The sequence below is a fragment of the Pongo pygmaeus genome, chromosome 16, assembly GCF_028885625.2.
Source record: "Pongo pygmaeus isolate AG05252 chromosome 16, NHGRI_mPonPyg2-v2.0_pri, whole genome shotgun sequence".
Lineage (NCBI taxonomy): Eukaryota > Metazoa > Chordata > Mammalia > Primates > Hominidae > Pongo > Pongo pygmaeus.
Genome location: NC_072389.2, coordinates 79,643,692 through 79,666,894, shown reverse-complemented (window position 1 = coordinate 79,666,894; position 23,203 = coordinate 79,643,692). Strand labels below are relative to the sequence as shown.

Genomic DNA, 23,203 nt, shown 5'->3' with positions numbered 1-23,203 from the left:
ACACTGGGACCAGGGATACTGCCAGGGTAAACCAAAGTCTCAGAGGTTGGAGGAGGCTGGAGCATGTGCCATATGTTCATCTGCAGAGCAAACCACAAGCATGGAGCAGAAGTCCAGAGTGAAGGCACGCAGGAGAGAAAAATCACCTCCCAGCCCAGTCCTTCCATGGTGTGGTTGTATTTTGAGTTCTGTACTTAGATGTCTGTGAGGTTGCCTATTGTATTCTTAATACAAATCCCACTTAAGCCAGCCTAGAATAGGTTAAGATAAATGTAATGACTTGACTTGGCTGGAGTGCAGTGGCGTGATCATTGCTCACTGTAGCCTCAACTTCCTAGGCTCAGGTGATCCACTTCAGCCTCCCAAGTAGCTGGAACTACAGGCATGAGCCACCATGCCCAGCTAATTTTTTGTATTTTTCTCATAAAAATATTGTTCAGAAGAAATCTTATATATAATACATTGAAAATCACTGATTGCTTTTTCTTCATCTTCTTTTCTGTGAATGTGTAGGTGTTTGAGTCTCTTGTATTTCTTCTTTTACACAGGATACAGGCTGTTTGAAAACTATTTCATTATCTTCATCATCATCATTCATTTCAGCCACTTCAGATTTTTGTCTCTTTAAAAATGTTGATGTACAAACCGGTGTGGGGTCCTAGGTATCCGCAGTCTTTTCAGGAGTGTCAGAAGTACCTAAAACCTTTTTCTTCTTCTTACATAAACCCTGACCTTTTGTAGATGTCTGATGATTTGTTTTTGAAATGCTTTCCATTTTCTGTAAAATCAAAGAAGGAAAATCATAATCAATTCCTTTTTAAGCTAATTTCTTCCCGAGTAATCCTTTCTTTTTAAATCACTCCTCCATCCGTAACTCTTTTTTAAGTGCCAATTCTGATTATACATTTCACTGATGGATATGACTGCTGCTTAAATGGAATATTCCAGTCTTGAAAGAGTTCTTTTTGTACTTTTTCAGGTGGCATAAAATGACTCTCCAAGAGTCTTTCACCAAACATGTAGTTGTTCATTGTTTCAGCAACTATCTTGGCAACATCCTCAGACTTAAACTCCACAAACACATAGCCTTTGCTATTTCCAGTCCTTTTCTTTCTGGATAGTCTGAACCTTGTAACAGTGCCACACTGGGAGAAATAGGAAAGGATCTAGGTTTCATTCAGTAGGTTATGTAGGTGGCGCACATAGGCTACTCCAGGAGAAAGTTGTTCTTTTTTTTTTTTGAGACAGAGTTTCACTCTTGTTGCCCAGGCTGGAGTGCAACGGCAAGATCTCAACTCACCTCAACCTCTGCCTTCTGGGTTCAAGTGATTCTCCTGCCTCAGCCTCCTGAGTAGCTGAGATTACAGGCATGTGCCACCACACCCTGCTAATTTTTGTATTTTTAGGAGAGACGGGTTTTCTCCATGTTGGTCAGGCTGGTCTCTAACTCTCAACCTCAGGTGATCTGCTTGCCTCAGCCTCTCAAAGTGCTGGGATTACAGGCATGAGCCACTGCGACCGGCCAGTTGTTCTTGTTTTTTTCATCGGGTTATGCACGTGCAAACCTGTGCCACCTCCTTCTGAAACTCAGCATCTACCTGCGGGTTCAGTGACAGGACAGGCCCAGCCAGGCTGGAAAAGGCCGCCATGCCAAAAGCGGCTAACACTAACTCCATGCAGCACTTGTGGAAATGCCTAGTTTTTTATATTTTTAATATAAGCAGGGTTTTGCCGTGTGGCCCATGCTGGTCTAGAATTCCTGGACTCAAGTGATCTGCCAGCCCTGGTCTCCCAAAGTGCTAGGATTATAGGCATGAGCCACCACACCCAGGCTTGACTTTGAAACATATGTTGTACATCCAGACAGCAGTGAACTCTGGGGGAACACCAAAGATGAGGAGAATGAGAGAAGAGATACCTCCAATTAAAGGAGTTAAGAAGAGATGCTTGAACTTATGTTTCAAAAAGTCACTGCAGGTTGGGCACAGTGGCTCACATCTGTAGACACAGCAATTTGGGAGGCTGAAGTGAGTGAACGGCTTGAGCCTAGAAATTTGAGACCACACTGGGCAACATGGCAAAACCCCATCTGTACAAAAAATACAATAATTAGCCAGGCATGGTGGTGCCTGTGGTCCCAGCTACTCGGGAGGCTGAGGTGGGAGGTCGAGGCTGCAGTGAGTTGAGATCCACCACTCCACTGCAGCCTGGGTGACAGAGTAACACCCTGTTCAAAAAAAAAAGTCACTGTTTTGGGGTTTTCTGGGTGAAACCTGTTTCCATAAAAAAAAAAAGGGTCGAGACAGTATGCATTACTGATTCAAAATCATAACCAGATGCTTAGAGTAAATCATTGTATCTATTGTTTCAAAAACCAACCTCAGGGTTATTATAAGTTAATTTTATTGGGTTTTTCTTTAAGCCTGGCTGATTCACTCAGGTCTGTCACTTCCAAGCCCATGTTTTACTACTTTGTAACCCTATTTGGAAGGAAAACTGCAGCTCACATTATGACCCATCCTGAGATGAAAAGTTTCACACATATTCACCACACATACCCCCCACCACAGCATGATGACACAGCGACGCAACCTTAGGCAAATGGTACCACTGCCAGCAAATGCATTTTTTTCTTTATTTAAAATTTTTTTCTGTATTTCTTCTAACAGCAGCAAATGCATTTAACATTTTGTTGAGATTCTCAACAGCTGCCATTTGGTTTGTATAGCAAATTGTTTACAAAGTAACTTTTTTCCATTTTTGATATTTTGATGAAAATTATGTTCTTCAGTTTTAAAGCTCTGTCTCTCTCCCAAAGAAAGATTAATAACTAACTACCAAGTAATGATTATTTAGGAAAATAACAAAAGCAAAAACAGCTGTAAACACTTCTGGAACATGGGTAAGGGTCTAAAGTCAAGACCTTCTGGGCCCAATGGAGGTGCTAGGCTTGCCTGGGGACACCATCAGCACTTCCCCATCCACAACATCCTCAACAGCTGGGAGCCATGCGCAGACTCTGGGGGGCTTCCTGTTCCACAAACTCCCCTCTCTTTTTCCTCTCCACCCTTGCTGTTGGGCCGCCCCTCCAAATCTGCCTAACGAAGGCAGCAGGATCTTTAATACTGTTCAGCTTTGTCAACAGAGACAGGATACTCTAGAAAGTTGAGAGATTCCCTGGTCCAGTCTGGGGGAGGAAAAAATATGCAATGTAGCATAGATGGTTTTACTTGTCCACTCAGACACATGCTCATACTTATTAGATGGATGTATCAGATGCTTCAAAAGTCCTGATGTGTAGTAACACAAAAGTTGCTTGTAAAAAGGAAGTTGCAAAATGGCAAAAATTTCTGCAGCAGTTCAGGCTCCTGATGACAAAGCTGGTTCTGATAAGTAGTTCTTTTGACATTCACAGCAGCTTTTGCTGTAAGTCCTGTGTTCCAAGGGTTTCATTTAGACCATAGGAAGTTGAAAGCAAAGTTTAAATGTTCTCTACTGACAAAATGTGGTATATCCATCAATGGACTTCTACTCAGTAATGAAAGGAACAAACTACCAAAACCTGTTATATGTCATGGACCAACCTCAAAAACATTAGCTAAGTAAAAAAGCCAGACATGAGACCACATATTGTATAATTCCATTGATTTGAAATGTCCAAAAAAGGCAAGTTGATAGAGACAGAAATGGTCTGATTTACCTCAAGAGGTAGGGATTCCAGTTCTCTAGGGTACAGGTGATACATCCATGAGAAAAAATAAGGAAAAGAAAAGAAATTTATATGTAAATAAATGAAAATAATACTTCTCCCTGATTATAAAGTGAATTGCATTCTTTTAGTAATAATTTGGAAGACAAAATATGAAGAAAAGTCTTTAATTTTGCCACTGAAAGCATTCTGGTTTGTTGCTTTTTACACTTTTTTATGCATATGAACATTTTAAAAAGTAGAATCGTAATATATAGTCTTTTGTCACTATGTTTTGGGCATATTTCTATGGCAGTAACTATATCCTTGGTGTCATCTTTTTAAAAGTTTGATGTATATTAAGTTAATCATTGCCACCCCAGAAGTAAATTTTCTTATATATGTATTTTAATGGATGCAAGCAAGCATTTTGGGGCTGAATTCATAGAAGGAGAATTTCTGGAGGAAAATAACATAAAATAGTTTTAAGATTTTTAATAGACATTTTCAAATTATCCTGCAGAAAAATTGGTTCAGTTTATACTCCCAACAGGGGCAGAGCTCCAGTGTCCCCCTTCCGTTTGTCCTCTTTGCTGATATTTAAGGAGAAAATCTCATTGTTTTCATTACATTTCTTTGGTTTCTAGTGCTTTTGAAACTTTTTTTTTTTTTGAGATGGAGTCTTGCTGTATGGCCCAGGCTGGCATGCAACAGTGCAATCTCGGCTAACTGCAACCTCTGCCTCCTGGGTTCCAGCGATTCTCCTGCCTCAGCTTCCTGAGTAGCCGGGATTACAGGTGCCCACCACCATGCCTGGCTAATTTTTGTATTTTTTAATAGAGATGGGATTTCACCATGTTGGTCAGGCCTGTCTCAAACTCCTGACCTCAGGTGATTCAGCCACCTCGGCCTCCTAAAGTGCTGGGATTACAGGCGTGAGCCACGGCACCCAGCCTTGAATCTTTATATGCTTATTGGCCATTTTTATTCTTGTGGGAAATGCCTGTTTCTCCATTGCCTATTTTCTGGCCAAGCTCCCAAGTCACATTTCACTTAATTTTTATCCTGCTGATTGAAAGCATTTTAACATAAACAGGAGCAGGACAGACTGTAATTATCGAGATCTTGCTCTGTCACCCAGGCTGGAGTGCAGTGGCATGATCATAGCTACCACAGCCTTGTACTCCTGAGCTGAGGCAATTTTCGTACCTCAGCCTCCCAAGTAGCTAGGACTACAGGTGTATGCCACCAGGCCCAGCTAATTTTTAAAATTTTTTGTAGAGATGCAAATTCACTATGCTGCCCAGGCTGGTCTTGAACTCCTGACTTCAAGTGATCCTCCCACCTTGGCTTGCCAAAGTGTCGGGATTACAGGCGTGAACTACTGCTCCCGGCCGAGAGCTCATTTTGTTTGCTAGTGGTGATCTTGGTATCTTTTTATATTTGAGGCTTTGGTGCTAGTGCTGAAGTATTACACTCACCATCCAAGGTTTGCAGGACTTTTGTTTTAATATTGAATAGATGGAACTGTTTACTTCTGCATCTTTGCAGGTATACAAAATGTGCCTAGCAGGACTCTGCTTTATATCCATTGAAAGCAAGAAGTAATACAGTAAAACTTTGCCTGGCTAGAGGCTTTGGAAGAATGGAGTATTCTGATTTAATGCTATTAACTTGGAAGTGTGAAGGTGAAAAGAATTCAAAACTTACATTTCCTGTTGAATGCAATTTGAAAATACAGCCAGTGATTCCACTTTTCTTCTTTGGTAAGTTTGGACATTCCGATCTACTTGGTGTTTTATTATAGAACTGCTAGTGTGCCTGAGACTTACATTGTGAAGACACTTTTTAAAAAACTTGAGAGGTAAGAGGGTGTAAATGGTATTGTATGAGATCAGGCTGGATGAGAACTGACACTTGTAAATATACTTTTTATGCTGAATCTCTGATTGCCATTTGTTTTCTTATTTAACTCATAAAAATAAAACACCTTGGATGGAGGGTGGGAGCAGGAAGGAGATTTATGTCTTTTAATTGCGTGTCATTGTTTCATATCAAGACAGAACATATGGTATCCCTGGCTTTGACCTACAGAAGGAAACACATTTTTCTACCTGCTGTATGCCAGAGGTTCTTGAACACCTGGAGGGATGACTGCAGCACAAATTACTGAGCCCTGCTCCAGAGTTTCTGATTCACCATGTCCAGGGTGGGGCCTGAGAATTTGCACTTATAAAAAGTTCTCAGGTTCTGCTGGTGCTGCTAGTCCAGAGACTACATTTTTGAGAACCACTCTTGTCTACTAACTGTAAATTGCAGAACTCTAAAACAAAGCTTAGTTTGGTGTAGGGAAAGAAGCTCACAGGTTATGGAGCAAATCATGAAAGATTCAACCCTTGATCCCAGCCTAGTGTGGAATTCGGGTAACAAGCAATACACAGTGACATAACACAATTCTTGGTTTTCATGATTGCAAGTCATAGCCAAGTATCAAGTGAGAAATTCAGTTTCATTTGCAAGGCCTAGAGAGGCCAGGTGATTCTAGAAAAATAGGCCTTGTGTTTGCTTTAAACCAGTAAAGAGCTTTGAGTGCTTATTAAATGGAAAGCTTTGTGTTTTTATTTATTTTTGACTTTTTTTTTTTTTGAGATGAAGTCTCAGTCTGTCACCCAGGCTGGAGTGCAGTGGTGTGACCTTGGCTCACTGCAACTTCTGCCTCCCGGGTTCAAGTGATTCTCCTGCCTCAGCCTCCCGAGTAGCTGAGATTACAGGTACCCACAACCACACCTGGCTAGTTTTTGTGTTTCCAGTAGAGACAGGTTTCACCATGTTGGCCAGGCTGGTCTTGAACTCCTGACCTAAGGTGATCCACCCACCTATGCCTCCCAAAGTGCTGGGATTACAGGTGTGAGCCACCACACCCAGCCCAAAAGCTTTGTGTTTTTAAAGATATTAGACATGTTTCTTGTTTTTTAAAAATTCTTAATAATGTAGGAGAATAAGAGAAATGTTTTTTCCAAAACAGAGAAATCATTGTGATTATTTTACCTTATTGGAATGATTGGAATGTTGGATAATATAGTCCACTTCATTCATTAATCATCAAACATGCTATGGATTTTCCATTTTTATAGGATTTGTGTCTTAACTGGGGTAATACTGGTAATTCTTGTACTCCATCTGAAGATGAAAAATGTAGGCCAAAATCATAGACCATGTATACAAGCTGGATAATGAGGACAGCTCTGGAGGAACATGCAGACACACACACACTGACACACATATATATAAAGTATAAACACATATATTTTTTAAAGTTTATTTTTAACATTTTAAAGCCAAAACCGTCCCTCTCCTCTCCTGGAGTAGGCAGGCCCCGCCCCTCTCCCCAAGTGGGCGGGGACAGCAGTCGCATAGGTAGCTTTCCTTGTGATGTCACAGGTTCCTCTGGACACACTGCTGTCTGGCCACGCCTCCTTTCCCTTTCATCTTTCTCATTGACCAATGGGATTGGAGCATTAAGGCCACACCCCTATTCTGCATTCTAGTGTGGTCCTGGTTACGCCTCCTCTGGCTCAGTCACACAGCAGCCTGGCAGGTGACTGGAGGTGTTCGCTGATGTGGCCCCAACCCTACCTCCCTCCCCACCCCATGATGTTAGAAGAAACTCGACAGAACAAATTGGCAGCAGCCAAGAAAAAGGTAAAAAGCCAAGAAAAAGGTCATGGCCCCCCAACCTAGCCGGAGATCCCCTCCTGAGACACACTGGGCTGGGCCCCCCTACCCCGGCACCCCTGGGCTCCTCCACCAAAGTCTTGTCAGTCAGCCCCGCCCATTCAGCAAGCAGCCCAGCCTCTGCCCTTGCCAATCACCCTGCGGTGACTTTGGGCGGGTGACTGCTGGGGCTCCCTGCTCCATATTCAGCCCTCACGTCCTGCTGCCCCAAGCCCAACCTCCCTGGGTCCTTTGGGCTCACCTCTCCAAGGACCTGGGACCCACAGCCCTAACCCCCCAGCATCTCCAGTCATCCCTGGGTGACTTTGGGCTGGTGACTCCTGGGGTTCCCTGAGCAGACTCTGCTCTCCCCTCCTGCCGACCCAAGCCCAACCTCCCTGGGCTCTCTGGACTGGCATCTCCAAGGACCTGGGTCCCAGCCCTATGCCCCCCTCCCCCATCGTGGATCGGCAACTCAGCCATCGAACCGATGTCGTTCCCCCCACCCCCAGGAGGAGTGGAATGTAGTGATGTCACAGCCCCCCTAGGAACTGTCATTACTGCTGCAAGACTGGCCTTTGATCTTACAACCCAGTCCCCTAAGCATTCTCACCCCATTTCTGGTTCCTCTGGTCACAGCACAAATTTCCAGCTAGAAGAGAAATGGGGACTATGGGACCTAGGAGCAAGGGGTTTCAGGCTGCCTTACTCCCTTTACATAGACATTGACAGTGTGAAAAGCCTAAACTTCCCCTGTGAGCTCAAAACGTTGACAGTATCTCTGGGTGGTAATGGGAGAATGGGTTTGGTTTGGTTTTCTCCCAGGATTCTACTCTCCAGAGAGACTTGAACATTTTTTTCTGAGTTCTCTACCTCATATTCTAATTCTCTATGGTTCTGGGACCAGACTGCCCTTCAGTCAGTGGTCTCTGAAGTGAGATTTGCTCACCTTCTGTGGAATAGATCTTGGGAAACTGAACTTGACAGCTTGAATCTTCCTCATATCATCTCAACTTGGGGTACATTGAATGCCACAGGATGAATGTGGGAGATCTTTCAGAAGCATCAGTTTCCCTTGATTCTCTTGAGAGAAAAAACATTAATGTACTTAGGGATGACCCTCACATAGGTTTCTAAGAGTATACCAGACTTCTCTCTGAAATGAGACTTGGGTTGTCCTCTTTCTGATAAATTCCCAGATTTAACAAAAAAGCTGCCTTCTGCCATGAGGACACATTCATGTAAAAGTGTGAGAGATACTGGTGCACTTCTTCACACTAACAGACATGTGAGGATGTATGACTAAACCACACAGCGTGTAGTTCCTGCCTATGTAATGTTTACTTTTCTACCTCTGCCTCTGGTTTTGGTCCCTGGCAGCTGCTGATTCATGGCAAAACCCCAGAGCTTGGAGTCAGAAGACTGAGTTTAAGTTCCATTATTGCCCCCCCCCACACTTTTTTTTTAGCCATAATATCCATCCCTCTCAATCACTAAGTGATTGTGACAACACCTTGTACAGTTGTTGGTTGCATTAAATCAGATGGTGTATAAGAGTATTTTGCAAAAACTGTAAGGAGGGTGTGGCTGTAGGGGCTGGTAGTTCTCATGTGTATTACTACTCTTCTTTCCCACAGCTAAAAGAATATCAGCAAAGGAAGAGCTCTGGTGTTCCAGAAGGAGTGAAGACAAAAAAGAAAAAAACTGGCAGTAGCCCTGAGACAACCACTTCTGGTGGTTGCCACTCACCTGGAGATGTGAGTCTTGGCTGGCCAGGCTCCTGGGGACAGGGGGCCCAAGGGGCAGTAGAGGGTAACTGTTGAGATTGCTGGGTACTGGTTAAGAATTCTGGGTTTGAATCCTGCTTCTCCATCTGCTAGGGATCTGATTTATGGCAAGTTGCTTGAGCTCTTTGGGCCTCTCTTTTCACATCTGTAAAATAGGGGTAGTATTGTTTGACTTCCATTTGTGAAGTTTAAATGAGATTCCTTATTATTGTTGCTTTCATGTTAACCCCTAGTACGTGGCCTGCTGTAAACACCCAGGATACCCAGGAAATGGTCATTGCTGTTTGATTTTCCTGATCCCCACTCTCAAGGGGAAGCTGGGCTAATGAGTACAGCCACTTGCCATCAGGCTGTCCCTTTAGGAGTCACTGAAGGGGGCCCAGGGTGTGGTGAGGAGAGCCCCAGGCCCTAGGAGTAAGAGAAGCTCTAACTTGCCACCAGCTTGCTGGATGAACGCAGAAAAATCACTTCCTCTGCTGGGCCTCAGTTTCCTCCTCTGTAAGATGATTCTGGATAAGATCAATGTCTTTCAAACTTGTTTTTTAGCTGGAGACCCCTTAGTTCAGGTGAACTCTTACTCAGCAGTCTGCTTTTTTAAATGGAGGTGGAGGTCTGGAGCTCCACCAGATTCATCACCCATGTCCTGGGCCTGAGGAGAGGGGTCCAGTGAGCATATTAAGAGCTGCGTTGGTCAGCTGACTCCACTCTGTGACTGCATCACTCAGGGGACTTTTCCATCTATTTGTTCCTGCCCCTGGCAAGGCAGCAGGTGGCCATTTGGAAGAATGGCACAGGCCATGGTTTTAATCTCCTCTGCTCTTCTTCAGCATTTCCTTTTCCTGAACCCACATCTTCCTCCTACCCTGACTTTCTTACTTCTCTCTAAGCCACTTCTGTCTTTTGCCCCCTGCCCTTGTTTTTCCCTTGTCACCTCCTGTAGATTCAGGACATTCTGAAGGTGCTGGTGTCCAACCTTAACCACTCCAATGGGGTAGCACTCCCCCATTGGACAAGTGGAAGGTGAGGCAGTGCCAAGACCCCCCTCTGGCTTGCTGTCTCCAGCTGTGCATGGCCCTGAGGCTTCTCTGGCTTAGGGGATACTTGGCCTCTGCCTTGTTTTATGTTGCTGCCATTAACCTTCAGCCTTTTTCTGTCTGCTTCTTCACCTGCTTGATTGGTGGGTTTTTTTTCCTTCCCCGCATCTTTTATCATCTTGGAAATGGTGACACCTAAAAGTTTAAAAGTAATCTGGGAATAACGTACAGAGCAGGCATGTGGGATTTGGGCCTTTTTTTTTTTTTTTTTTTTTTTTGAGACAGAGTCTCACTCTGTCACCCAGACTGGAGTGGAGTGGTGTGATCTCAGCTCACTACAACCTCTGCCTCCGGGGTTCAAGCGATTCTCTTGCCTTAGCCTCCCGAGTAGCTGGGATTACAGGCACCTGCCACCATGCCTGGCTAATCTTTGTATTTTTAGTAGAGATGTGGCTTCACCATGTCAGCCAGGCTGGTCTTGAACTCCTGACCTCAAGTGATCCACTCGCCTCAGCCTCCCGAACTGCTGGGATTACATGTGTGAGCCACTGTGCCTGGCTCCTTGCTGTTTTTATACTTTCTCTATATACATAACTATTTCCCATGTGAGTTCTTTTTTTTTTTAAATTTCTCATTTTTATTACTCCTGCATCATCTGTTACCCTGAAGGATCTGGAAGTAAGAGGCCCTGGGCCGAGGTGCAGTGACTTTGCAGGCCAGCCCTCCAACCTCCTCTCACAATGGGGGCTGGGTGACCCTCTGCCACCTGAGACAGCCCACATACACCCCAGCCCTCCAACCTCCTCTCACAATGGGGGCTGGGTGACCCTCTGCCACCTGAGACAGCCCACATACACCCCAGCCCTAATACTCTTCCACAATCCTCTTCCAACTCCTCCTCTCTGCATGTGCCTCAGAGCCAGTACCAAGGACTAGCAGTAGCCCTGGAGTCAAGCTCCGTGACTATCAATCAACTCAATGAAAACATAGAATCATTGGTAAGAGTCCAGTGGGGTCCCCTGATTCCACACTGCCATTCCTGGGCTTTAGTTTCCCCTTGGGGCCCTGAAGAAAGGGGCTGGGGGACCCTGGTGCCAATGGCAAATGGGGAGCTGGAGCACATAGGCCTCACCGGGAGGGACCCCAGAGCAAGGAACATGCAGCATGGCTCTTCTGTCGCTGCCCTCTTTGCCGACTCTCTCTTCTCCAGACACCCCTGCTCCAGTCCTTGCCACACATGCCCTGGGGTTGTCACCTCTCAGGCAAGCACTAGCCTGACTGGTTGTCAGGGGCCCTGTATTTCTGCCCTGACTCAGTCCCTAATTTGCTTTGAGTCTGGACAAGCCACCTGTCCTCCTTGAGCTCATGTTTCTGGAGGAGGTAGAGCATCAAAGGTCTCTGTTAGCTCTGAGAGTCTGAGATTTAAAGCCCCCTAGAATGGAAACCTGAGGGCCAAGGGCTCCTGTCTGTCCTTTTTCATCCTATATCTGCTGTGAAGAACTGTAGCTGGCCCGTATGTGCTCAGTAAAAGTTTGTTGAATGAAGGCACCTTTCTAACTCACAAGCTGGCAGAAGGGTGGGCCTTCCTGAGACTCCCTCTCTAGAGGTTTATGTTACTGTCCTTTCAAGAGAATCCAGATTCAGACTTTGAGTTCTGTGGCTGTGGGCAAAAACCAACAAAGACCCAAATCCTCTGTCCTTGGGAGCTTGAGGAGTGTTGGCCAGTTTGTATTGCCATTGGGTCTGAGAATGTTGCCTTTAAAATCCATTCCTGGTCCCTGCCTACCACTTCCTGGTCTGGGGAATAGAGTTGAGGGGGCCACTCTCAGTCACCTGAATTTGACTTTCCCCACAGAAAGAGCAGAAGAAACAAGTGGAACATCAGCTGGAAGAAGTAACGTGATTTCTTTGCTCACATGACTTCTGGGTTTGGGGGGCACTCAGATGTAGAGGTGCCAGTCTCATCTTACCCACTCCCAGCCTGGGGAAGAAGGCTCCCCCCTCAGATTCTGCCCCATCCCCACAGGGTCCCTGATAACCTGGTCCCGTGGGTGGACCTGTCCTGGGGCATTGGTGGCATTCTAGGGGCCTGTCCCTTGCTGTGCCATCTCTGCCTCCTCGTGGTAAGAGCTCTGTCTTCCTCTTCCTATAGGCAAAGAAAGAAAACAATGAAATACACAAAGCACAAACGGAGCAGTTAGAGGTGAGTGGAGGGTGGGGAGCTTTCTCCTGTCCTCTGGAGAATGCGTCTTTCCTTGTCTTTCAGCATTTGCTTGGCTTTTCTCCCAAACATTCAATTCCAGACAATCAACATCCTCACACTGGAAAAGGCAGACTTGAAGACCACCCTTTACCATACTAAACGTGCTGCCCGACACTTCGAAGGTGGGAATCTGCACATCCCGTCATCCTTCAACCTGGCACTTTGACAGGTCTTTAGGGGGAGTCCTTTGGGCCCCATCTCAACCTCTCTCATTACAGAAGAGTCCAAGGATCTGGCTGGCCGCCTGCAATACTCCTTACAGCGTATTCAAGAATTGGAGCGGGCTCTCTGTGCTGTGTCTACACAGCAGCAGGAAGACGACAGGGTGAGTCCAACCAGCTGCCCCATCCCCTGGCAGCCTGGCTTCCCAGATGGAGGAGTGAGCCTAAAAGTCCCTTCTGCAGGATGGAGTGTCCTGCCCAGAAGGCAGCATGCTCATTTCTCACTGCTTTTGTGTATGGTTGTTAGAGGCAGCCTGGGGCTGAATCAGCTGCTGTGGGTGAGTTGGGGGGCACTGTGGGGAGTGAGCACTGGATGCAGAGCTCAGAGGCCAAGTGCCTGCCCTGCCTTTTCCTGGCTGTGGCCTTGGCCAAGTCCTAGGTGGGGTATTGGGTAGTTGTTCTGTGAAGGTACAGAAGAGTATCTTTAGTATGTTACCATTTCTGTAGAGAGAGGAAAGGGGTGTGTGGTGTGTGTGTGTGTGTGTGTGTGTACTATGATAATATACAAAAACACATCTGCAAGCATTCATAAAAAACTCAGGAGAGAGTAAAGGTTGCCTGGGAGACACCTCCCTTCTGTACCTTCTGAGTTTTGGACTATATGAATGTATTACCCTTTCAAAAAGTGAACAAAAGATTAATTTCCCCCTTCCTATCTGTGCCCCCATCCCCAACAAGAAAAATGGGCTTAGAGAATAGGATAGACCTGGGTGTTCAAATCCCAGCTCTGTCTAAGTGATCTTAAGCAAGCACTTAACCTGGAACACTTGATGTTTTTCATCTACACAATAGAGGTAATCCTAGTAACTGTCTCACATGGTGTTTGTGAGGATGAAATGGGCTTGTAGCATGGAACCTGGTGAAGCACTCCATGACGGCTCAAACAGTGGTAGTAATAACAGTAATAACAACAGCAATATTATCTGAACTCTCTGGGCCTCTGTTAGCCAGCTGTAAATGCGATCTCTTTCCCTGTCCCTTCCAACTTTACTGAGTTCTTTTAATAACCAGGCCACAGGCTTGGAAATACCTTGATCTTTACTAACCAAGTTGTATATTGAGCCTAGCCCTAGCCCTTTTAAGTGGCACTGCCTGGGCTCCCCAGATCAAACCTTCTCACTCTTCACCATCCAGTCCTCAAGCTGCAGTGAAGTGGTCCTCCAGCGGCGGTTACAGCAGACCATAAAGGAGCGGGCGCTGCTGAACGCACATGTGACACAGGTGAGGCTTTGCAGAGGGAGGGATGTGGAAGGAAGATGACCCCAGGTGGTCAGGAGCAGGTGAGGACCAGTGACAGCCCTTCCTAACTTCTGTGCCCATTTCTTGCAGATGACAGAGTCATTAAAACAAGTCCAGCTACAGAAAGACGAATACGCTGAACACATAAAAGGAGAGAGGGCCCGGTGGCAAGAGAGGATGCGGAAAATGTCGGTGGAGGTGAGACCTGACCCCTCAGCCCCCACCTTAGATAGGTCACTGGATCTTTCTGGGCATCTGTGTAAAATGGGACTAGTACAGCCAGAGGTGGTCTTGGGTCTGGGCTTTGTGCAGATGGGGGCAGAGAGGGAGATGGTAGCCTGTCCAGCCACCAGCCCCTCTCCCCAGGGCCCTTTCCCCTGTGCTTTGGGCAGGCTCGCACATTGAAGGAAGAGAAGAAGAGTGACATACATCGGATACAGGAGCTGGAGAGGAGCTTGTCCGAATTCAAAAACCAGATGGGTAAGGTGGGGCTGGTGCGACCTGGGAGCAGGACTGTCATCAGAGGTCTGTGGGGGTGGCTTAGAATGCCCCAGGGAGGTGGGTGGATGGAAGGGCTTTGAGGCAGAGGGAAAGAGGTCTGTGCCAGGAGATGGCAAGTTTTGTCATCTCCATGAGCCTCGGGGTCCCCATCAGCAAAGAGGGAGGAGTGCCCGTTGTCAGCCACTCACAGTGCTCTCTATGTGAAAGTGGCTTGGAAATTGGCTACCATCAGGTGCAAGGAATCATTAGCAGTGAGACCAAGTTTGGGAAGCCTGAGAGGAGCTGTGCATCAAGAAGAGGGATTTTTTTTTGGAGGGAGGTGGGGAATCCAGAGGCCCTTATTGTCTGCTTCGTTTCTCAGCTGAGCCCCCATCCCTGGCACCCCCAGTAGTGACCTCTGTGGTGGAACAGCTACAAGATGAGGCCAAACACCTGAGGCAGGAAGTGGAGGGTCTGGAGGGAAAGCTCCAATCCCAGGTGGAAAACAATCAGGCCTTGAGTCTCTTGAGCAAGGAACAAAAGCAGAGACTCCAGGAGCAGGAGGAGATGCTCCGAGAGCAGAAGGAGTGGAGGGTGCAGGAGCAGAAGAGACTGTGTGAACAAAATGAGATGCTTCGGGAGCAGCAGAAGATGCTAGGGGAGCAGGGTGAGAGGCTGCGAAAGCAGGAGCAGAGGCTACGCAAGCAGGAGGAGAGGCTGCGAAAGGAGGAGGAGAGGCTGCGAAAGCAGGAAAAAAGGCTGTGGGACCAGGAGGAGAGACTGTGGAAGAAGGAGGAGAGGCTACAAAAGCAGGAGGAGAGGCTGCGAAAGCAGGAGAGGCTCGCGCTCTCCCAGAACCACAAGCTCGACAAGCAGCTGGCTGAGCCACAGTGCAGCTTCAAGGATCTGGTGGGTTGCCCCACCTGGGGAGCCTGCCCTCATCCCTATCCCTCCAGGCCTTTGTTTCCCCACCTGTAAAATGGGGCAGTGTAGCCCTCACATGAAATGGTACTTCTAAAGGCACCTGTGAGCTACAGCTCATCAGGCCCTGCTCTGATGGCTGTGGGGGAGAAGGGATGATTTTTCTAACCTGCCTACACCCTTCCCGGTGACATGGGAGGCAGACACCAAGTTCTGGTATCTCCAGCTGCAGTGGATGGAAACTGATTGCTTCTCTCTGTGCAGAACAATGAGAACAAGAGTGCACTGCACTTGGAGCAGCAAGTAAATGAGCTGCAGGAGAAGCTAGACGAGGTGAAGGAGATGGTAACCTCCACCCTGTCCAAGAAGGGCTGGGAGGTGGGCACCAGCCTCTGGGGAGGGGAGGTGCCAGGTCAAAGGCAGCTCCAGCTGGGGCGCAGGTGACCCCAGCACCCTCCAGGGCTATGACTGTTTCTTGCTTCTTGCCCTCTGACTTTTAGAGGTGGGTAGCCCTGGGCTCCTCCCAGATCTGGACATCATCATCCCTGCTAGATGCATGGAGCCACCCAATCATAGGGGAAGAGACAGTGATAAGAGGCTCCTTATCTGGGCATGGTAGCTCGCACCTGTAATCCCAGCACTTTGGGAGGCTGAGGCAGGAGAATCACTTGAGGTCAGGAGTTTGAGACCAGCCTGGCCAACATGGCGAAACCTCACCTCTACTAAAATTACAACAACAACAACAACAAATTAGCCAGGCATGGTGGCACATGCCTTTAATCCCAGCTACTCAGGAGGCTGAGGCACGAGAATCGCTTGAGCCCACGTGGTGGAGGTTGCAGTGAGCTGAGATTACACCACTGCACTCCAGCCTGGGCCACAGAGTGACACTGTCTCAAAACAAAACAAAAAAGCCTCAGATTCAAACTGGATTCTGGCCTGGGTTCCACTGGTCACCATTCAACTACTGTTCATCTCTAAGTCTCTGTTTCTTTAACTTCAAAAGGAAGTTAGCATTTTCCTTGCAGAGGTGCTGAGGATTGAATGAGAGGATATATGGAAAGCATTAGGCATGTAGCACACTTAACAGGTGATGGTTGGCTCCCTCTGCTTTTCCACCAGTCTGTGGCCTACAGTTTAAATTGAGGGAAGAAGAACATGAGATTTGAGGCTGGGGAAGGAGGCATGGGGTTCTAGGCAAGGGAGGAAGCCTCTTAGGCCTGGAGCAAGGGACCAGGGTCCTGGGCAGGTGACAGAGCCCCACAGTGCCCTGGCTACCCTATTAATGGGTCCAGAATCTGGAAGCCAGCCACCACACGCCCTCATGCCCAGGGTCTTCCTGCAGGTGGAGCTGAAGAGCCAAGAGTCTCAGGTCTGCAGCAGCAGCGAGATTAGTACCTGGGTCACCTGCAGCAGTACACGGCCACCTATCAGCAGCTGACCTCTGAGAAGGAGGCGCTGCACAGGCAGTTACTGCTGCAGACCCAGCACATGGACCAGCTGCAGCAGCAGGAAGCTCAGGACAACGTGGTGGCTGAGATGGCCCGCCAAAAGTTGCAGGAGACCCAGGGGAGGGGGAGTTGCTGAGGACGGGGCCCCGAGGGGGATGACTTGGCAACCTCTGTGCCTTCTCACTCTGTTTTCCACCCCCTTAGGAGCACCTAGAAGCTGCCAGCCAGCAGAACCAACAGCTGGAGACCCAGTTGAGCCTCACGGCTCTCCCTGGAGAAGGTACAGGAGACCACTCAGAGGAAGAGGAGAGCACCCCAGGAAGAATGGGGGACTGTTAGCAGCATAGGATTGAGGGGTTGGAAGAGACCTTTAGAACAGCTGGTAGTTATGCCAACCAGGTGTCTGCACTGTGTTCGGCATCAATATGTGACCTTCTGGGAGCAGGGGGCCACCAGGTTGCCTAAGGATGAATGAACTGACCCAGATCAGAAAGGGAGCAGGTCAGGACTCCCGCACTCACCAGTAGTGGGACTATGCCTGGGCAACACAGCAAGATCTTGGTTCTTAAAAGGAAAAATAAAGAACAGCAGCTCATTCACCTCTGGGGAGAGGCCGGCTCAGGGTTACACAGTCAGGGTGGGGACAGAGGTGGGCCCACACACAGTACCTCCCTTGTTGGGTTGTCTGAGGACCCCTCTGGCCAACTCCCTACAGGAGATGGAGGAGGACATCTGGACAGTGAGGAGGAGGAGGCGCCTCAGCCCATGCCAAACATCCCAGAGGACCTGGAGAGCTGGGAGTCCACGGTGAGCCTGAATTTCCCCACCCCACTTTGCCACCTTCCTCTGTGGTCCCTCCCAGACCCCCTTATGCTCTTGGTTTTCCCGCCTTCTGATTTCTCTGGCTCCTCACCCCTTCCAGGAGCCAGTGGTCAGACACCTTGTCACCTGTGACCAACAGGTGCACTCTCTGAGGCCCCAAGTGAAGGGGCTGTGCTCCACCTCCCTGCCTCATTTGTTCTGTCTATGCCCCTACAAGAATACTCACCTCTTGCCTTCAAGTGGCATTTTTCAACTCCGCTGGAGCCAGTTCCCAGGAGGAGCAGGCATGGCTATGTGGGCAGTGGAAGGTGCGAAGGCTGTGCTGCCTGCACCTGGCTCAACTGGTGGCCTCGGCCTGGAAGGAGCCAGAGGCAGAGGCCCCAGCCCCAGGGAGGACTGGGGATGAGTGTGTGTGTTGGGAGAGCTACCAGGCCCTGAAGGAGGCCATGGAGGAGCTGAAAGTGAGTCCTGGCATGGGCCAAGAAAAGTGGGGGCAGGGCAGAACAGGTCGCTCCCGAGACGTGACCCCATTATTTTGGCTCCAGAGCAGCTTTATGGACCTCCCAAAGGAGAAAGCGGATGGGAAGGAGCAGGTGGAAACACTGGAGCATGGATTCATCCAGCCCTCTGGAGCGACAGATGGCATGAGTGAGCGGGAGGCCAGGGCACGGGCAAGGGGAGCTGCAGGGCCATCGGAGGGACCCTAGTGTCTGAGCCATGTTCTCTCACAGAAGAGTCCTTCACCGGATATGAAAGCCAGGGGGCAGTGCCAATCACGCGGCACCAGGAGATGGAGGATGTCATCAGGCTGGCCCAGAAGGAGGAAGAGATGAAGGTAGGGCATGTAACATCTCTGCGGGGGTGGGGCTGGGCATGGGTGCTGGCGCAGGCTCCAGGGTGGGAGCTGAGCACCCCTCCCTTCAGGTGAAGCTGCTGGAGCTGCAGGAGCTGGTGTTGCCCCTTGTGGGCAACCACGAGGGTCAAGGCAAATTCCTCACTGCTGCCCAGAACCCTGCTGATGAGCCCGCTCCAGGGGCCCCAGCCCCCCAGGAACTTGGGGCGGATGGTGAGTAGAGCCCTCAGGCGGGGGGGGGGGGGCAGGCAGGAGCAGGGGAGGCTTGCACTGTGCTCAGACCCCTGCCTCCCTCTCTCCGAAGATTTTTATGAGGTGAGCCTGGACGACAACATGGAGCCTGCACCAGTAGCGGCCAGGGAGGGTTCTGCACAGCAGATCGTGCAGCTGCCTCCTATAATGCAGGACACCCAGGAGCACCCAGGCTTGCCCAGCAAACCCTGCGTGCCATTCTTTTACCGGGCAGCCGAGAACAGGGAGATAAACATCATCATCATCTAAGAGCTGGTCAAGAAATTTAAAACAACAACAACAACAAAAAGTTATGGGGTTAATCTCCTACACCATTCATTTACTCCATTTGAATGTTAGAGCCACTCACATTTATTTATGTTTCTAATTTACCGTTTAAATTTATTTGTAAAAAGTTAAGGGAGAGTTGGTCTTTCCCTGATGTTCACTCTGGCATCCTTTAGCATTTTTGTTTTTAATTTGATAATTGTAGGTCATTAGCACGCATATCGAGTTTGCCCTTAGGTGATGGGAATTCAAACACACAAAGACCCACTATTTGCACAAAACTATTCTTACTGGTTTGGAACAGGCTGCCACGCTTTTTTAATGTTATTGCAGCATGTACATTCATTACAGAATTCAGATAAAATTTGCTTATATTCTGCTATTATGTTTGATCGAATCCTAACCACAGTGAGCTCTTCATTAGCTCAATATGTGGTTTGCCCTCAAGTGCGCACTGTTTATTATTTTGTAACATGCCACTGTGAGTACTAACATTTAGAGTTGTTTAAAGGCCGAGAACTGGAAACAGCCTTTCCCCTATTTTCTGTGTATTGGGGATGGGAGTAATAATATTTTGGGGAGCTTTTTAAATCTCACAGAAGAGGAAAGTGGCCTGCTCTGGCAGGTGTGTGCAGGATAGAGTGTTTCATTTGTTCTGGTGCCAAGAATGAGCGCTGTACTATGGTAGTTCCCTTATGATTTGTATGTGCTCTGGGCTCATGAAGATATTGCATCATGAGCTGCAGCAGTTGTACCCTTTCTCGATGACCTAAAAAGGGATTATTTCTGAGGAATGAAAGGCTCCCATCATTGACTGTGGATGTGGAAAACCTTTTCTAGCTTAGAGCATTTATATCTACAATACATTTTAAAGTCAGAGTTCATGTTACCTGTTTTAATCACATGAGTATATGTCCCAGTACACAAAAGGGCACTGGTTGGCATTCTTCTTAATGTGTTTAGTAAAGATCATAAGAAATCCTTTAAGAGTTTAAGTGTCCATGGAAGAGGCATACAGGTTCTAGTCAAGAATGAATTCGAGTGAAGGAAATCTGTGTGACACTTGGCCTTCCTCTATGTTCATGGAGCTTCTTTGAGGCTAGAAGATGGATTTTTACCATCTAGACCTCTCTGGCTAATACCTATTCTTCAGCCACATTGCTTACTCTGACATAGGAATTTACTTCTTTTCTTTGAATGGAAAACACTTTAAAAATAATAACCATTATTATAAACCAATATATGAGAGAGTACTTAGCTGAAACAAAAAGGAGTTTTAGTAGACAGTATTATACTACACATGAAAATCAAGGCGAAGTTTATGCAACTTAAAATGTTTACATGCTGCAGTGCAATCTAATGTTTGTGAATGTCCAAGTATTATGAGGAAAAGTGTCTATACAATCACAGAGTGATGTTTCCTCACAAAGTTCTTCACAAAGAGTGAAATATGTTTTTATACCTCTCAGTTTCAGTTAGAGGCATATTTTGTGCCATATTTATGTTAATGTGCCTATACATGATGAATGAATTATTTCAGTCATACATTGCCTAAATCATAACTTTAAGATGCTTGGGAAAGAATCAACAGCTAAAATTTCATGAAGTTCTAATGTCTGTGTTCCAAAATACGTCACATTATTAGGATGCAGGGAGAGATGTATGTGTGCTCCCTGGGGTGCGCATTTCTAGTTACTAGACCATCTCCATTTTTAGCATTTGGCATCTTCATGATACTTTTATACATATGACATTAATAGGACAGCAATAATACGATTTTACAGATGGAATAACAGATGTGCCTGCATTCACTGAAAGAGTGCAAATATTAAGTCCTTGTGACTTCAACTGACTCTTCCAAATTGTATGAATTTATCAATGTATTAGATAAACTCAGTTTCAGAATTATAAAGAAAAAATGTTAGACCAACAAATGTGGCTAATTAACAGTAGTACGATTTCTAGCCTGAGGGTTTAAAATGGACTTAAAGTCCTGTTCTTGCCTTTTATTTTCTGAACTTGCCACTTTTGCATTCTTTGAGTTCAGTTTAAAGACAGTTTAAGTCCAATTTAGACCCTCAGGCTAGAAATCATACCACTGTTAATTAGCCACCTTATTTGGTCTAACAGTTTTTCTTTATAATTCTGCAACTGGGTTTACCTAATACATTGATAAATTATTTCAAAGGTATTTTTATAGTTCAAATCACTTCACTTTTACCCTGATAAATATAAATGACTAGGAATGATCTTCAGATAGCGTTTAGCATCTGTAACCAATCTGACAATAATGTGTTCATCAGGTACCTATGGATTAAATCACATACTGGCATATTTAAGCTGAATGTCAGTCTGGAAAATAAATGTACTATATTAACTGAAATACCACTCTTTGTGTAGGTATTCTGTCATATATTTAAGAAAAATTAAATAGCATGTAAATTGTATAACAATAACTGAAGTCTTTCTTCAAAGTGCATGAGTTCCTTTGCAATACCTCATTCAGCCAAGTATTTGTTCTCTTCCTCATTCAGTATAAAGCAGCTTTCAATTTGCTTAGAAAGCAACAATAGAAGGGTAGAGTTGAATCAGAAACATAGAATTTTAAAGTGTTGGTTCAACTGAATAAATTTGAATTTCTGTAGGAAGTAAAGAATTAAAAACCTATTTAAAGATTGCAATATATAATCATTTTTAAAGTATTTGATTAAACCTGATAGATTTTCCAGAAATGAAAACAAGTCAGTTCTAAAACCAAAGCTGATATTTAGAAAATGTGAAAATGTAAATCAGCCCTATCCATAATATAGTTTCTCAAAAACTTTAAAGAGTCATTTTAAAAGAATATAACTATTCAAAAATGTAACTGCTATCTTAAGTTTTAAAATAAGTTAAAACATTTTAAAATATGAAGACTGTAGTTTAAAAGAAAGAAACTGGGGGAAGGAAAAGTAGAGAAAGAAATGCCAATTCCAATGCAAAGCTTTATTTGCCAAGTTTTCTTAGAATGACTTTTACCAATTTATGAATTCTTGTAAACAGAGTGTATAATGGAAATACTGAAACATTGTTGCCTAAAGTGGCATTATTGACTGCTACTGTGATGCTACTGTAATGTAATAAATTATTAAATTGTTGCAAAGTGCTGTTTTTGCCTTAAAATTTTGTGTGCCTTGAAAACTGTGGTGTTAAAGGTATTCAGACTGTGCAAATGCTGGGCACGCTTGACATGAGATGATCAGTTTTTATTTTTATAAAATTGTAATGTAACTATGCAAGTGTGTTTATTTAAAGAGCACAAACCAAAGTTATGGGATAAAAAAGGTTGTGGGATGAAAAAGTTACGGGATAAAAAATGTTGTGGAAAAGTTGTGGCAAAAAAAGTTGTGGAAAAAAAGTAAAAGTTTTATGAAAAGCTTAAAGAAAGGGCCGGGCGCAGTGGCTCACGCCTGTAATCCCAGCACTTTGGGAGGCTGAGGCAGGTGGATCACGAGGTCAGCAGATCGAGACCATCCTGGCTAACATGGTGAAACCCCATCTCTACTAAAAATACAAAAAAAAATTAGCCGGGCGTGGTGGCGGGCGCCTGTAGTCCCAGCTACTCAGGAGGCTGAGGCAGGAGAATGGTGTGAACCCAGGAGGCAGAGCTTGCAGTGAGCCGAGATCGTGCCACTGCACTCCAGCCTGGGCGACTGAGCAAGACTCCGTCTCAAAAAAAAAAAAAAAAAAAAAAAAAAAAAAAAAAAAAAAAAAGCTTAAAAAAGTATTATGAAAAAGAAGTTATGGGATTAAAAAATAAGTCGTGGGATAAAAATAAAAATAAATAAAAGCAGGCTTCTGTCAGCATAAGCCTGGAGAAGTGGGGCTGGAGTCTCCATCCCCATCATGTTCCTACCACCCCTTCCCAGTCATCCCTTTACCATTAGGGTAGAAAGACAAGACCCCTGTCTAATGGGGGGAGACAAACAGACCCTTTGCCACCTTGACCAGGGCTGAGTCCTTAAATTTCTGGATGATGATGTTATTTAAGAGCCAGAGGCTGGTAGAGCTGGTTTGTTTGGAGGAGGCCTGATGGCCTCCCTACTCTCACCAAAGCAACTTTTCCCTAAGGGGGCTCCCATCTTTTTATTCAGAGAGGCAGCTGAGGTGGGACAGTGGGGCTAACTGTAGAGCAGGAGAGGGCACGGGCTGCTGGGGTGGACCCCCTTCCC

The 23,203-nt window shown here is 46.2% G+C and overlaps 1 protein-coding gene and 1 pseudogene across 2 annotated transcripts; one reads left to right on the top strand and one right to left on the bottom strand.

The window, feature by feature from the left end:
* Positions 1 to 469: 469 nt before the first annotated feature.
* LOC129014559 (MKI67 FHA domain-interacting nucleolar phosphoprotein-like) lies at positions 470 to 1,649 on the bottom strand (annotated as a pseudogene).
* Positions 1,650 to 7,007: 5,358 nt separating this feature from the next.
* On the top strand, positions 7,008 to 22,543 carry LOC129013827 (golgin subfamily A member 6C). 2 transcript variants are annotated; one of them, XM_054450577.2, is made up of 18 exons: positions 7,008 to 7,390; positions 9,040 to 9,159; positions 11,141 to 11,221; positions 12,079 to 12,117; positions 12,376 to 12,426; positions 12,527 to 12,608; positions 12,705 to 12,811; positions 13,842 to 13,928; positions 14,037 to 14,144; positions 14,339 to 14,426; positions 14,809 to 15,335; positions 15,612 to 15,680; positions 17,003 to 17,078; positions 17,514 to 17,605; positions 18,166 to 18,268; positions 18,352 to 18,455; positions 18,545 to 18,686; positions 18,778 to 22,543. In XM_054450577.2, exons 1-18 carry the CDS (start codon positions 7,307 to 7,309, stop codon positions 18,972 to 18,974), a joined length of 2,157 nt encoding a protein of 718 aa, XP_054306552.1. In that variant the 5' UTR covers positions 7,008 to 7,306; the 3' UTR covers positions 18,975 to 22,543. The 2 variants fall into 2 exon arrangements, with proteins under 2 accessions (XP_054306552.1, XP_054306553.1); XM_054450578.2 differs by lacking the exon at positions 15,612 to 15,680.
* The last annotated feature ends 660 nt before the right edge of the window (positions 22,544 to 23,203 follow it).

Excerpts from the sequence above, each read along its gene's own strand:
- LOC129013827 (XM_054450577.2), top strand. The coding sequence starts at position 7,307 with ATGTGGCCCCAACCCTACCTCCCTCCCCACCCCATGATGTTAGAAGAA. Across the intron at positions 12,609-12,704 it reads TGCTGCCCGACACTTCGAAG|AAGAGTCCAAGGATCTGGCT; the intron begins GTGGGAATCTGC and ends CTCTCATTACAG. Across the intron at positions 15,336-15,611 it reads AGTGCAGCTTCAAGGATCTG|AACAATGAGAACAAGAGTGC; the intron begins GTGGGTTGCCCC and ends CTCTCTGTGCAG.